This window comes from Hyla sarda, chromosome 2, assembly GCF_029499605.1.
Source record: "Hyla sarda isolate aHylSar1 chromosome 2, aHylSar1.hap1, whole genome shotgun sequence".
NCBI lineage: Eukaryota > Metazoa > Chordata > Amphibia > Anura > Hylidae > Hyla > Hyla sarda.
This window is the reverse complement of record NC_079190.1, coordinates 11,596,495-11,613,997: the sequence shown is the minus strand read 5'-3', so window position 1 is coordinate 11,613,997 and position 17,503 is coordinate 11,596,495. Positions and strand designations below refer to the sequence as shown.

The 17,503-nt window shown below is 40.4% G+C and overlaps 1 protein-coding gene across 3 annotated transcripts in view; it reads left to right on the top strand.

Moving 5' to 3' along the window:
• CAPN5 (calpain 5) overlaps positions 1-17,503 on the top strand; it is a 93,115-nt gene that overhangs the window by 33,080 nt on the left and 42,532 nt on the right. For all 3 annotated transcript variants that reach the window (XM_056561160.1, XM_056561161.1, XM_056561159.1), the window contains exon 3: positions 14,660-14,791. In XM_056561160.1, the coding sequence (XP_056417135.1) occupies positions 14,660-14,791 (132 nt within the window). The remainder of the gene's footprint in view (positions 1-14,659; positions 14,792-17,503) is intronic.

Below are 17,503 nucleotides of genomic sequence, written 5' to 3'. Positions count from 1 at the left end.
CTATGCTCCACAGGAAGTTATTTTTCTTTTTGAATTTCCGTTCTGCCTGACCACAGCGCTCTCTGCTGACACCTCTGTCCGTGTCAGGAACTGTCCAGAGCAGGAGAGGTTTGCTATGGGAATTTGCTCCTACTCTGGACAGTTCCTAAAATGTACAGAGGTGTCAGCAGAGAGCAGTGTGGTCAGACTGAAACGAAATTCAAAAAGAAAAGAACTTCCTGTGGAGCATACAGCAGCTGATAAGTACTGGAAGGATTAAGTAATTTGTAAATTGCTTCTATTAAAAAAAATCTTAATCCTTCCAATACTTATTAGCTGCTGAATACTACAGAGGAAATTCTTTTCTTTTTAGAACACAGAGCTCTCTGCGGACCTCACGAGCACAGTGCTCTCTGCTGACACCTCTGTCCATTTTAGGAGCTGTCCAGAGCAGCATATGTTTTCTATGGGGATTTTCTCCTACTCTGGACAGTTCTTAAAATGGACAGAGATGTCAGCAGAGAGCACTGTGCTCATGATGTCAGCAGAGAGCTCTGTGTTCCAAAAAGAAAAGAATTTCCTCTGTAGTATTCAGCAGCTAATAAGTACTGGAAGGATTAAGATTTTTAAATAGAAGTAATTTACCAAGCTGTTTAACTTTCTGATAACAAAAAAAATAAAATAATGTTTTCCAGTGGAGTACCCCTTTAACTAACATGCAAGCAGGCACAATCCGGACTCTTTAAGTGCTGAAGACTGAATACAAGCTCCATTTTTTGCACACTGTGGCACACATTGGGGCTATTTGGGTTCCCATTACAGTACCGCATACTACCATGGGGTCTTCCCTTTTTGTTATATACCCTGTATACTGTGGTGGCGGGGTGTGTGATGAGGGCAGATTTTGTTACCCTAGGGTAGTGGTCTCCAATCTGCGGACCTCCAGATGTTGCAAAACTACAACTCCCAGCATGCCCGGACAGCCAACGGCTGTCCGGGCATGCTGGGAGTTGTAGTTTTGCAACATCTGGAGGTCCGCAGGTTGTAGACCACTGCTCTAGTGGCAGATGGCATAAACCCCTTATGTTCGTGACGCCAGGGCGTGGTTTAGCCTATAAGGTATACCGCTGGATCCTGGGCTAGGAACGGGGGGGCCATAAAGACTCGGACGCCAAGTTACGGATAACTGTAGCTTTACTGAGGGTAGACAGATGGTAAAGTCTATACAGTTCAGCCAGGGCCCAAGGAGGTGACCAGTGACACAGAGACCTTAAGGACTTGCTGGGACTTGTAGTCGGACTGGACAATTGAATGCAGACCAAACTGACTGGACTTTGAGGTCTCCAACACTCTGGACACACACACTAGACAAGACTGCACTGGACCTCAGCAGAAGAGCGAAGAGCCAAGAGAGAGAAGCTCCACCCAGGGCTTATATGGGGGAGACTAGCAGGGAGCCCATAGGTCACTCTTGTGATCACCTGGTCAATGGTACCTCCTGGGTAGCAATCACATGACAGGTCACATGGTACAACTCTTAACGCAACATTACATTTCATAACACTTTACATGGTAAAACATATTTACAATATGGACACCAAAGGAGGCTGCCCGACAGGACAGGAGGAGCACGGGGTAACACCTCCCTTACTGGGCCACCACAATATGTTGATTGCCATTGTCAAGAGCTCTGCTTGCTGTCACTGAATAGGAATATTCACATCTGTGAGCTGACAACCTGTTACAGACTCAGTACATTATCTATGTCTGTGTTTCCCAACCAGTGTGCCTCCAGCCTTCGGCTGTCCGGGCACGCTGGGAGTTGTAGTTTGGCAACAGCTGGAGGCACCCTGGTTGGGAAACACTGGTCAAGGTTGATGCTTTCACACAATCGCATATTCCAGAAACAGTTCTGCTTGGCACTATTAAAGTGAATAGGGCTGAGCTGTAATACCTCATGTAACCTGTGGACACTTGTGGCGCTGTTTCTGAAATAAAGCAGTTATGTTTTTCTTACCTGGACAGATTAGGGTCCTACCTCTTGGTTTAAAGGGGTACTCTGGTGGAAAACTTCTTTTTATTTATTTATTTATTTATTTATTTAAATCAACTGGTGCCAGAAAGTTAAACAGATTTGTAAATTACTTCTATTAAAACAATCTTAATCCTTCCAGTACTTATTAGCTGCTGAATACTACAGAGGAAATTATTTTCTTTTTGGAACACAGAGCTCTCTGATGACATCACGAGCACAGTGCTCTCTGCTGACATCTCTGTCCATTTTAAGAATTGTAGGAGGACAGTAGGAGAAAATCCCCATAGCAAACATATGCTGCTCTGGACAGTTCCTAAAATGGACAGAGATGTCAGCAGAGAGCACTGTGCTCGTGATGTCAGCAGAGAGCTCTGTGTTCCAAAAAGAAAAGAATTTCCTCTGTAGTATTCAGCAGCTAATAAGTACTGGAAGGATTAAAAAAAAATTAATAGAAGTAATTTACAAATCTGTTTAACTTTCTGGCACCAGTTGATTTAAAAAATAAATAAATAAATAATTTCCACCGGAGTACCCCTTTTAAGGAAGTTGTGGGCAGAATGTGGCTTAGGGGGACCCCATGGATACAATGCAAATTTCTAAAGCCCTTCCTATTTCCTTTCACTGACAGCAGCAGAGATCTTGACCTAGGTTTTTATTTTACGTAATTATTTTTTTATTTTTTTTTGTATATGAACAAATTCGTCCTGAAGTTTCTCCTCATATAACAGAGGTCAGTGAGTCAGACAGGGCCGGGCCCGGAGCGCCCCCTCTCACTCCAGTCAGTGAACGGGAAAAGAATTACGGCTACATACACTCCAGCGACACACCTTTAGTGTTCATTTACCTACAGGCTATATATATATATATATGTGTGTGTGTGTGTGTGTGTGTGTGTGTGTGTGTGTGTGTATATATATATATGTATATATGTATATATGTATGTGTGTGTGTGTGTATATATATGTGTGTGTGTATATATATATATATATATATGTGTGTGTGTGTGTGTGTGTATATATATATATATATATATGTGTGTGTGTGTGTATATATATATATATGTGTGTGTGTGTGTGTGTGTATGTGTATATATATATATATATATATATATATATATATATATATATATATATATATATATATATATATTAATATGTGTGTGTGTGTATATATATATAATCTCTCAAGTCCCATAGGAACGGAGTTTCTGCACTTTTTCCACAGCAGGAACGCAATTCCAATAAGCAGAAGTCCTGCAGGACCATCCCTTAAAGGGGTACTCCGCACCTAACATCATATCCCCTATCTGAAGGATAAGATGTCTGAACGCGGGGGTCCCGCCGCAGGGGACCCCCGCGATCTCGGCTGTAACACCCCAGACATCCGGTGCATGGAGTGAACTTCGCTCTGTGCCGAATGACTGGCGAAGGGGGGCAGAGGCTCGTGACATCACAGCCATGCCCCCTCAATGCAAGTCTATGGGAGGGGGCGTGACGTCAGTCACGCCCCCTCCCATAGACTTGCATTGAGAGACTGTGGCCGTGACATCACGAGCCTCCGGCGCTGCACCCAACGCTCTAAACAAACGCCGGGTGCAGCAGGGAGATTGCGGGGGTCCCCAGCGGCGGGACCCCTGCAATCGGACATCTTATCCCTTATCCTTTGGATAGGAGATAAGATGTCTAAGGGCGGAGTATCCCTTTAAGTTGAAATCTTGGGTGAGTTCCCACACTTTTTTTTCCCCAGGACTTCACCCCTGTGTATGTGTGTGTATGTATATATATATATATGTATATGTGTGTATGTGTGTGTGTGTATGTGTATATATATATATATATATATATATATATTGCTATGACATAATGGTAAACAAGCAGCCCCAATAAATTATAATCCCACTCCCCCTGTAAGGTAAGGGGCACCCCCTATGTTCCACTGCTTAGGGAGGGTCTGATCAGACGGGGGTCCATAACCAGGACTAGAAACAATGTATTTTATTTTTCCATTTTTTTCCCTATACATTTATCCCTCACACACAATAGTCTATAGAAAGTATAGTCATATAGATACCATCCATAGGCCGCGTTACATGTATTCTGCTATTCATTCCCTGCTCCCTCTTCCCCTCTCACAGCATTGAATCTGACAGACCCTGCAGCAGCATCCCCCTCCTGGAGGTCTCCATTAAAGGAGTACTCCACCTCTAGACATTTTATCCTCTATCAAAAGGATAAGGGATAAGATGTAGGATCGCGGAGGTCGCCCCGCTGGGGACCCCCGCAATATCAGCTGCGGCACCCCAGACATCTGGTGCACAGAGCAAACTTTGCTCCGTACCGGATGACTGGCGATGAGGGACGTGACGTCACGGCCACGCCCCCTCAATGCAAGTCTATGGGAGGGGGCGTCACGCCCCCTCCCATAGACTTGCATTGAGGGGGCGTGGCCATGACATCACGTGCAGGGCGTGGCCGTGACCTCACGAGCCTCCGTCGCTGCACCCGACACTCTAAATGAACGCCGGGTGCAGCAGGGAGAGAGCGGAGTCTGACATCTGAACAGACATCTATCTATTGGATAGGGGACAAGATGTCTAGGGGTGGAGTACCCCTTTAAGGAAGCACTCCAGTTATCGTGGTGTTTTTTGGCCCATACCATGCACACTCACCTTCACTAGTCCTACAGTGTCATCTGTTTAATTCCAGCACAGTTGCATCCATGTGTCACTACTGTAACTGGGTCAAGTGAACACCAGTCTGACCCACAGAAAATCAGTGTTTAATGATTCGGTGGTCAGTCCTAGGTCAGCTGACTTCCTGTGAATTGCAGGATGACGACATGGTTGTGTTGTGAACTACAAATGGCCGCCTCTTCTTTCTAGTGATTGGTGGCGCCACAGTAGCCAATGATGATTTTTCCGAGTGCATTTGGGGGGTCCCTGCAATGAGGGCCCCTCTGAATCGGTTCGCAGTGGCCTGTTAAGGATTACGTTGTACGATTGCACCTCAGGCCATTGATAGCCGTGGATGAGACATCTGGAGGAGCAAGAATGTTGTTTACTGCAAGTTGTTCCCGTCTGTCATCTCCGCCATAGGCTGCGGCCCTGTACACGGCCGGATACATGGACCTTCTAGGCCTGGTGTACATCTAGTCTGGCAGGAGCGGGGAAATATTTGGGGATTCTAGTTGTGTGCTCCGCTGTGATGAATGGGGGGCCACGAGAAGACACAGGGGCCCTCACAGTCACAGCGGAGCTCGTGTGCAGAATAAGATCATATTATAAGAGACCGTAATATCGGTATAGACTTTATCTACATTAGTCGGTAATATCTGTATCATTAGTCAGTAATATCGGTGTATATACTTTATCCACATTAGTCAGTAATATCGGTATAGACTTTATCTACATTAGGCAGTAATATCGGTATAGACTTTATCCACATTAGGCAGTAATATCCGTATAGACTTTATCTACATTAGGCAGTAATATCGGTATAGACTTTATCCACATTAGGCAGTAATATCGGTATAGACTTTATCTACATTAGGCAGTAATATCGGTATAGACTTTATCCACATTAGTCAGTAATATCGGTATAGACTTTATCTACATTAGGCAGTCATATCGGTATAGACTTTATCCACATTAGGCAGTAATATCGGTATAGACTTTATCCACATTAGGCAGTAATATCGGTATAGACTTTATCCACATTAGGCAGTAATATCGGTGTATATACTTTATCCACATTAGTCAGTAATATCAGTATAGACTTTATCCACATTAGGCAGTAATATCGGTATAGACTTTATCTACATTAGGCAGTAATATCGGTATAGACTTTATCCACATTAGGCAGTAATATCGGTATAGACGTTATCCACATTAGGCAGTAATATCGGTATAGACTTTATCCACATTAGGCAGTAATATCGGTTTAGTCTTTATCCACATTAGTCAGTAATATCGGTTTAGACTTTATCAACATTAGACTGTAATATCGGTTTAGACATTATCCACATTAGTCGGTAATATCGGATTGGCGTGGGATGAAGGAGGAGGCTATTCAATTCTACTTTTCTGGATTTCTCGTGAATTCCGTGTGAAAACGATGTCGGGACTACGAAACTGCATCCTCTTGGAAAGAAGGAAAGGAAGGCCATAAACCTTGCGAACCTCCCTCCAAGATACAATGGTGTCTGAGTAATATCGAGCTGTTAGCTACCACCGGTAACCTGGCATAAGATGTGGGTAGCGGTGCTGGGAGTGACCACGGCGCCACCAATGTCCTCTCTACTGACAACTTGGAAAAGAAAGTTGAGCCCTGTAGCCAATCGATGACATGCCGAAATAGATATGCTAAATTATAGCCCCAAATATTTGGGAAGTTGACTCCCCCCTCCTACATAACATGAGCATCTGCAAAGCTATTCGCGGGCGCTTACCCTGCCATAAGAAGCGGGTGAAAGCAGAGTTAATTTCCAGAAGGAACGGAAGGGTTTGAAGCGGGAAGAGTAGGTGAGGGAGGTTGATCATTTTACTAGACGACATCGTCCCAGGAAAGAAAGCAGTAGGTTCTCCCAACGTCTCAGCTCATCAAAGATTTTTTGGAAAAGTGGAGTAAAGTTAAGAGAGTATAAGGTGTCAGGTGTGCGCCCCATGCGTATACCCAGGTATCTTATATGAGAGGTGCTCACCGCCACTCCCAAATCCCCCGTCGATGTCGGCCATCTAGGGTTAGTGCCTCCCATTGGCAGGAGCATGTTCTTGGAGGCATTAACCTTATAGTGCCCAGCCTTAGACAGGAACTCCAGAATTTTAGGGATGTCCCTCTCCGGTTCATTAAGATAGAGAAGGACATCATCAGCAAACATGGAAAATTTAAAGGGGTATTCCAGGCAAAAACATCTTATCCCCTATCGAAAGGATAGGGGATAAGATGTCTGATCTATGCGTAGCTGCGTCTGAAGTTTCGGAAACCTCCGGGGCTTCCGAGACAGGGACGTGACGTCACGCCATACCCCCTCCATTCATGTCTATGGGAGAGGGCGTAACATCCACAACGCCCCCTCCCATAGACATGAATGGAGAAGGCGTGGCTTGACGTCACGTCCCTGTCTCGGAAGCCCCGGAGGTTTCTGAAACTTCAGACGCAGCTACGCATAGAATGCGGGCTGCTGCAGGGAGAGTGTGGGGGGTCACAGTGACGGGGCCCCCCGCGATCAGACATCTTATCCCCTATTCTTTCAATAAGGGATAAGATGTTTTTGCCTGGAATACGCCTTTAAGTTCCTGGAGCCCACCCTGATGCCACTATAGACATCTGTGGAAATCAGGGCACTCGCCAAAGGCTCTATGGATGAAGATGACGCCGAGCGTCCTGTAGACCTGTCTGGGTAAGAAATGGGGGGGGGGGAGGACTTTGTCGCTCTGTCGAATGACCACTGGCGGGGCAGATACTATGTGGACAGGACAAGAGTCAGGCGGGACAGGAGAAAGCAACGGAAGAACACGGGCAGGACACCTACAACACAGAAGTTGTGCCGCCCCAGGGGAGTCTGCACGGACAGCAATGCCGGGACAAAGAACCACAAAGAAAGGAAAGAATAAAGAAAAACAGAAAAAGAACAGAAACAACATAAACATTGAAAACCCAGGAATAATAGGCGCCCGTGATGGGAAATATATTGCTGCCATCATGTGGGTGGGGACTTCACTTTTTTCAAGCACATGAGGAGACCGGGGCCCTCACCCCACACCCCCCTGAGCAGAAACTCTGGAACCCCCCTAAGAGCACAGAGATGATATATGGAGCCTTAGCCTTAAAGGGGTACTCCACTGCTCAACGTTTGGAACAAATTGTTCCGAATGCTTAGAGCTGGCGCCGGGAGCTCGTGATGTCATAGCCCCGCCCCTCATGCCTTCACGCCCCATCCCATAGACTTGCATTGAGGGGGCAGAGTGTGACATCATGAGGGGCTGGGCTATGACATCACAAGCTTCCGGCATCGGATCTGAGCATTCGGAACTCCTTGGAGCCGGCGCTGGGAGCCCTTGACATCATAGCCACGCCCCCTCATGCCATCAGGACCCGCCCCTCAATGCAAATCTATGGGAGGGGGCGTGACAGCAGGGGGGGAAACTATGCCGGACATATGTGAACTCAGCCTTAGTGGGGCTGCGGTAAAATGGTGGGATGGGACTAGATGCCACACTATGCTTTAACTACTTGCTTGTTTGGTGGGGGGGGGGGGGGGCGGACCTATTATGGGGGCAGGTGGGGCATGCTGTGACTGCTGGAGAAAAAGGGGGCCTGCCGTGACTACTTAAAGGGGACCTCCAGTGGAAAAAGATTTTTTTTTTTTTGTGTTTTTTTTAGATTAACTGGTGCTAGAAAGTTTAAACAGATTTGTAAATTACTTCTATAAAAATAAATCTTAATCCTTCCAGTATTTATCAGCTGCTGTATAATACAGCAGAACTTCCTTTCTGTCTGACCACAGTGCTCTCTGCTGACACCTCTGTCCATGTCAGGAACTGTCCAAAGCAGGAGAGGTTTGCTATGGGGATTTGCTTCTACTCTGGACAGTTCCTGACATGGACAGAGGTGTCAGCAGAGAGCACTGTGGTCAGACAGAAAGGAAATTCAAAAAGAAAAGAACTTTCTCTGTAGTATACAGAAGCTAAGTAATGGAAGGATTAATATTTTTAAATAGAAGTCATTTACAAATCTGTTTAACTTTCTGGCACCAGTTGATTAAAAAAAAAAAAAATAAATGTTTTCCCTCAGAGTACCCCTTTAAATGTGACTAAGTTGCAGTACCAGGCACAGCCACCATACAGAGCAGCCACAATTAGGGATGTGGGGGGTTTGAGCTGATCGATTGCCGCCCACAAAGTAATAGAGAAGTAATGGAGGCCAAGGAACAAGGTATTGGCCGTGTAGTTACGCAGCTTATCTAGACGGTAAACAAACAAATCTGCCAGTGATTCATGGTGGTTACAGGTATAATTCTCCGTATCTAACCAAGCAAGACGCTGCCCTTTATAAACATCTCTGCCCATATACTTCAGTCTGATTCATTACATAGAGATCTGGACCTCCGACCCCTCCTCTGACACTACAAACTCTGCGGTCAGGCTCCACTTGGTAGTCATCCAATTGCCAAAGCAGAACAACAAAAAAAACAATAAAAAGGCCTAGACGTCTGTCTTTTCTCAGCCCCTGTTACTATCAGTTTGGCCTATTATCCTGTAGCGTTGATCCAGAGGAAGACAGAATCCAACACAATTTATATCTTGGGAAAGAAAACTCATCTACAAATCTGCCAATTGGGATAAATCTTTAAATTACCGCCCCTTCTCCAGAATCTACTAAATATAACCTGTAATATTACAGAGAAATGTATCCAGGTCCCTCCTCCTGGACTCTATTGGTGAGTTCACCATGACACCTTCCTCTGGCAGAGAGATCAATAGACTCGCTGCACTAATGGTAACAAAGGTACTGTAATACTGCCAGTTATGTACAAGAATATAACTAATATAATAATGCCCCTATATACAAGAATATAACTACTATAATACTGCTCCTATATACAAGAATATAACTACTATAATACTTCTCCTATATACAAGAATATAACTACTATAATACTGTCCCCTATATACAAGAATATAACTACTATAATACTGCTCCTATATACAAGAATATAACTACTATAATACTGCCCCCTATATACAAGAATATAACTACTATAATACTGCTCCTATATACAAGAATATAACTACTATAATACTGCTCCTATATACAAGAATATAACTACTATAATACTGCTCCTATATACAAGAATATAACTACTATAATTCTGCTCCTATATACAAGAATATAACTACTATAATACTGCTCCTATATACAAGAATACAACTACTATAATACTGCCTCCTATATACAAGAATATAACTACTATAATACTGCTCCTATATACAAGAATATAACTACTATAATACTGCTCCTATATACAAGAATACAACTACTATAATACTGCCTCCTATATACAAGAATATAACTACTATTATACTGCTCCTATATACAAGAATATAACTACTATAATACTGCTCCTATATACAGGAATATACCTACTATAATACTGCTCCCATATACAGGAATATAACTACTATAATACTTGCTCCTATATACAAGAATATAACTACTATAATACTGCTCCTATATACATGAATATAACTACTATAATACTGCTCCTATATACAAGAATATAACTACTATAATACTGCTCCTATATACAAGAATATAACTACTATAATACTGCTCCTATATACAAGAATATAACTACTATAATTCTGCTCCTATATACAAGAATATAACTACTATAATACAGCTCCTATATGCAAGAATATAACTACTATAATACTGCTCCTATATGCAAGAAAATAACTACTATAATACTGCTCCTATATGCAAGAATATAACTACTATAATACTGCCCTTATATACAAGAATATAACTACTATAATACTGCCCCTATATACAAGAATATAACTACTATAATACTGCCCCTATATACAAGAATATAACTACTATAATACTGCTCCTATATACAAGAATATAACTACTATAATACTGCTCCTATATACAAGAATATAACTACTATAATACTGCTTCCTATATACAAGAATATAACTACTATAATACTGCTTCCTATATACAAGAATATAACTACTATAATACTGCTCCTATATACAAGAATATAACTACTATAATACTGCTCCTATATACAAGAATATAACTACTATAATACTGTTCCTATATACAAGAATATAACTGCTGTAATACTGCTCCTATATACAAGAATATAACTACTATAATACTGTCTCCTATGTACAAGAATATAACTACTATAATACTGCTCCTATATACAAGAATATAACTACTATAATACTGTCTCCTATATACAAGAATATAACTACTATAATACTGCCTCCTATATACAAGAATATAAATACTATAATACTGCTCCTATATACAAGAATATAACTACTATAATACTGCTCCTATATACAAGAATATAACTACTATAATACTGCTTCCTATATACAAGAATATAACTACTATAATACTGCTCCTATATACAAGAATATAACTACTATAATACTGCTTCCTATATACAAGAATATAACTACTATAATACTGCTTCCTATATACAAGAATATAACTACTATAATACTGCTTCCTATATAATATAACTACTATAATACTGCTCCTATATACAAGAATATAAATACTATAATACTGCTCCTATATACAAGAATATAACTACTATAATACTGCTCCTATATACAAGAATATAACTACTATAATGCTGCCTCCTATATACAAGAATATAACTACTATAATACTGTCTCCTATATACAAGAATATAACTACTATAATACTGCTCCTATATACAAGAATATAACTACTATAATACTGCCTCCTATATACAAGAATATAATTACTATAATACTGCTCCTATATACAAGAATATAACTACTATAATGCTGCCTCCTATATACAAGAATATAACTACTATAATACTGCTCCTATATACAAGAATATAACTACTATAATACTGCCTCCTATATACAAGAATATAACTACTATAATACTGTCTCCTATATACAAGAATATAACTACTATAATACTGCTCCTATATACAAGAATATAACTACTATAATATTGCCTCCTATATACAAGAATATAACTACTATAATATTGCCTCCTATATACAAGAATATAACTACTATAATACTGCTCCTATATACAAGAATATAAATACAATAATCCCTCAACATACGATGGTAATCCGTTCCAAATGAACCATCGTATGTTGAGGGATCCGTGAAATGTAAAGTATAGGAAGTTGTACTCACCTGTCCCCACTGCTCCGGACCCACCACTGCTGTCGCCGCGTCCCCGTGGTGTCCCCCGCCGCTCCGAAACGTCTCTGCTGCCTGGGTACGTCGCTCTCCGTTGCCGCCATCACGTCACTACGTACGCCGCTCCTATTGGATGACGGGACGGCGTGCGCTGCGACTTGATGATGACTATGGAGAGCGCCTGCGATGCGGGGGATCCCGAAGAGGACGTGCCGGAGCCCCGAGGACAGGTAAGTGATCGTCAGCGGACCACACGGGGCACCGTAAACGGCTATCAGGTGGCAGCTGAAGCAGACTGCGCTGCCGGATAGCTGTTTATGTGATGGCCCCCGACATACAAAAGCATCGTATGTTGAAATGATCGTAGGTCGGGGGCTCACTGTACTGTCTCCTATATACAAGAATATATATATATGAAGATACATCAATTTGAAAAAAACTAAACAAAAAAAAAACCGTGCTGACCTCAGCGTAGATGGCGGATGCTTTTACATGTCACTGCCGTACTATACCATACATGGTCATGTGTTCATGAACCGTGATATATTGGGGCGCAGATAACCTTTTTCAATTATGAGAATTATGGGAAATTGGTTATAATTAAGAATACAAGCACTCAGACCTGGGAGCCTTCAGCGCCATCTAGTGTTAATATTTATTAAGAATGAAACCAAGAAGGGCCTATAGCAGTGGTCTGTACACTGGGGACCTCCAGCTGTTGCAAAACTACAACTCCCAGCATGCCCGGACAGCCGTTGGCTGTCCGGGCATGCTGGGAGTTGTAGTTTTGCAACAGCTGGAGGCACCCCTGTGCAACAGCTGGAGGCACCCCTGATTGGGAAACACTGACCTATACTATATACTTCTATATAGTCCAACATGCTGGGAGTTGTAGTTTTGCAACAGCTGGAGGCACCCCTGTGCAACAGCTGGAGGCACCCCTGATTGGGAAACACTGACCTATACTATATACTTCTATATAGTCCAACATGCTGGGAGTTGTAGTTTTGCAACAGCTGGAGGCACACCTGGTTGGGAAACACTGACCTATACTATATACTACTATATAGTCCAACATGCTGGGAGTTGTAGTTTTGCAACAGCTGGAGGCACACCTGGTTGGGAACACTGACCTATACTATATACTACTGTATAGTCCAACATGCTGGGAGTTGTAGTTTTGCAACAGCTGGAGGCACACCTGGTTGGGAAACACTGACCTATACTATATACTACTGTATAGTCCAACATGCTGGGAGTTGTAGTTTTGCAACAGCTGGAGGCACACCTGGTTGGGAAACACTGACCTATACTATATACTACTGTATAGTCCAACATGCTGGGAGTTGTAGTTTTGCAACAGCTGGAGGCACACCTGGTTGGGAAACACTGACCTATACTATATACTACTGTATAGTCCAACATGCTGGGAGTTGTAGTTTTGCAACAGCTGGAGGCACCCCTGGTTGGGAAACACTGACCTATACTATATACTACTGTATAGTCCAACATGCTGGGAGTTGTAGTTTTGCAACAGCTGGAGGCACACCTGGTTGGGAAACACTGACCTATACTATATACTACTGTATAGTCCAACATGCTGGGAGTTGTAAAACTACAACTCCCAACATGCTGGGAGTTGTAGTTTTGCAACAGCTGGAGGCACACCTGGTTGGGAAACACTGACCTATACTATATACTACTGTATAGTCCAACATGCTGGGAGTTGTAGTTTTGCAACAGCTGGAGGCACACCTGGTTGGGAAACACTGACCTATACTATATACTACTGTATAGTCCAACATGCTGGGAGTTGTAGTTTTGCAACAGCTGGAGGCACACCTGGTTGGGAAACACTGACCTATACTATATACTACTGTATAGTCCAACATGCTGGGAGTTGTAGTTTTGCAACAGCTGGAGGCACACCTGGTTGGGAAACACTGACCTATACTATATACTACTGTATAGTCCAACATGCTGGGAGTTGTAGTTTTGCAACAGCTGGAGGCACCCTGGTTGGGAAACACTGACCTATACTATATACTACTGTATAGTCCAACATGCTGGGAGTTGTAGTTTTGCAACAGCTGGAGGCACACCTGGTTGGGAAACACTGACCTATACTATATACTACTGTATAGTCCAACATGCTGGGAGTTGTAGTTTTGCAACAGCTGGAGGCACCCCTGGTTGGGAAACACTGACCTATACTATATACTACTGTATAGTCCAACATGCTGGGAGTTGTAGTTTTGCAACAGCTGGAGGCACACCTGGTTGGGAAACACTGACCTATACTATATACTACTATATAGTCCAACATGCTGGGAGTTGTAGTTTTGCAACAGCTGGAGGTTGACAGTGTAAAGGCCTCTGGCTTCAGCTTTATCCCCATTATATGGCCTGTAGCACATGACAGTGGCCATTCCTTAAACATTGTGTCTTTGCAGCCATTGTGATCTTCTACTCGGGCCCCTTTGGCACCGCGCGGAGATTTCACTTAGTTACCATTGAGTTAAATCTCCTTTTACCTAAAGTGTCTTCAGAGTTTTCTAATAAGAAATCTCTCAGTCGTGACAAAGGGCCCGTTCACTTTTTGTATAGAATGTTGAGGCGGATTTACAGGAACAGTAACCAAAGGGTCTGATCATAGTGTTTTGCAATCTCCAAGTAATAAGTCCCGGTCTCCTCCTCTCTCTCTGCAGGATTTCTGCTCGGACCCCCATCTTTTTGTGGATGGCATCAGTGCACACGACTTACACCAGGGTCAGGTGGGAAACTGCTGGTTCGTGGCCGCCTGTTCCTCTCTCGCCTCAAGGGAGCCTCTATGGCAGAAGGTAACGGATCTATCTATTTATCTCCTATCTATCTATTTATCTCCTATCTATCTATCTATCTATCTCATATCTATCTATCTATCTCATATCTATCTATCTATCTCATATCTATCTATCTCATATCTATCTCATATCTATCTCATATCTATCTCATATCTATCTCATATCTATCTCATATCTATCTCATATCTATCTATCTATCTATATCTATCTATCTCATATCTATCTATCTCATATCTATCTATCTCATATCTATCTCATATCTATCTCATATCTATCTGTCTCATATCTATGTATCTCATATCTATGTATCTCATATCTATGTATCTCATATCTATCTATCTATCTATCTCATATCTATCTATCTATCTATCTATCTATCTATCTCATATCTATCTATCTATCTCATATCTATCTATCTATCTCATATCTATCTATCTATCTCATATCTATCTATCTCATCTATCTATCTATCTCATATCTATCTATCTCATATCTATCTATCTATCTCATATCTATCTATCTATCTCATATCTATCTATCTATCTCATATCTATCTATCTATCTCATATCTATCTATCTATCTCATATCTATCTATCTCATATCTATCTATCTCATATCTATCTATCTCATATCTATCTATCTCATATCTATCTATCCATATCTATCTATCTCATATCTATCATATCTATCTATCTATCTATCTCATATCTAACTATCTCATATCTAACTCTCATATCTATCTATATATCTATCTATCTCATATCTATCTATCTATCTATCTATGTATCTCATATCTATGTATCTCATATCTATGTATCTCATATCTATCTATCTCATATCTATCTATCTCATATCTATCTATCTATCTCATATCTATCTATCTATCTATCTATCTCATATCTATCTATCTAATCTATCTATCTCATATCTATCTATCTATCTATCTCATATCTATCTATCTATCTATCTCATATCTATCTATCTATCTATCTCATATCTATCTATCTATCTATCTCATATCTATCTATCTATCTATCTCATATCTATCTATCTATCTCATATCTATCTATCTATCTATCTCATATCTATCTATCTATCTATCTATCTATCTCATATCTATCTATCTATCTCATATCTATCTATCTCATATCTATCTATCTCATATCTATCTATCTCATATCTATCTATCTCATATCTATCTATCTCATATCTATCTATCTCATATCTATCTATCTATCTCATATCTATCTATCTATCTCATATCTATCTATCTATCTCATATCTATCTATCTATCTCATATCTATCTATCTATCTCATATCTATCTATCTATCTCATATCTATCTATCTATCATATCTATCTATCTCATATCTATCTATCTATCTCATATCTATCTATCTATCTCATATCTATCTATCTATCTCATATCTATCTATCTATCTCATATCTATCTATCTATCTCATATCTATCTATCTATCTCATATCTATCTATCTATCTCATATCTATCTATCTATCTCATATCTATCTATCTATCTCATATCTATCTATCTATCTCATATCTATCTATCTATCTCATATCTATCTATCTATCTCATATCTATCTATCTATCTCATATCTATCTATCTATCTCATATCTATCTATCTATCTCATATCTATCTATCTCATATCTATCTATCTATCTCATATCTATCTATCTCATATCTATCTATCTATCTCATATCTATCTATCTATCTCATATCTATCTATCTATCTCATATCTATCTATCTATCTCATATCTATCTATCTATCTCATATCTATCTATCTATCTCATATCTATCTATCTCATATCTATCTATCTCATATCTATCTATCTCATATCTATCTATCTCATATCTATCTATCTCATATCTATCTATCTCATATCTATCTATCTCATATCTATCTATCTATCTCATATCTATCTATCTATCTCATATCTATCTATCTATCTATCTCATATCTATCTATCTATCTCATATCTATCTATCTATCTATCTCATATCTATCTATCTATCTCATATCTATCTATCTCATATCTATCTATCTCATATCTATCTATCTATCTCATATCTATCTATCTATCTCATATCTATCTATCTATCTCATATCTATCTATCTATCTATCTCATATCTATCTATCTATCTATCTCATATCTATCTATCTATCTATCTCATATCTATCTCATATCTATCTATCTCATCTATCTATCTCATCTATCTATCTCATCTATCTATCTCATCTATCTATCTCATCTATCTATCTCATCTATCTATCTCATCTATCTATCTCATCTATCTATCTCATATCTATCTCATATCTATCTCATATCTATCTCATATCTATCTCATATCTATCTCATATCTATCTCATATCTATCTCATATCTATCTCATATCTATCTCATATCTATCTCATATCTATCTCATATCTATCTCATATCTATCTCATATCTATCTATCTATCTCATATCTATCTATCTATCTCATATCTATCTATCTATCTCATATCTATCTATCTATCTCATATCTATCTATCTATCTCATATCTATCTCTATACTCATATATCTATCTCATATCTATCTATCTCTCTATCTATCTCAGTGCACCTTTAAAGACTTGAGTATCTTGTTCGGCCCTGCTGCCCCATCTGTATGTGTGGGCTCATTCATCACAAATACTACGA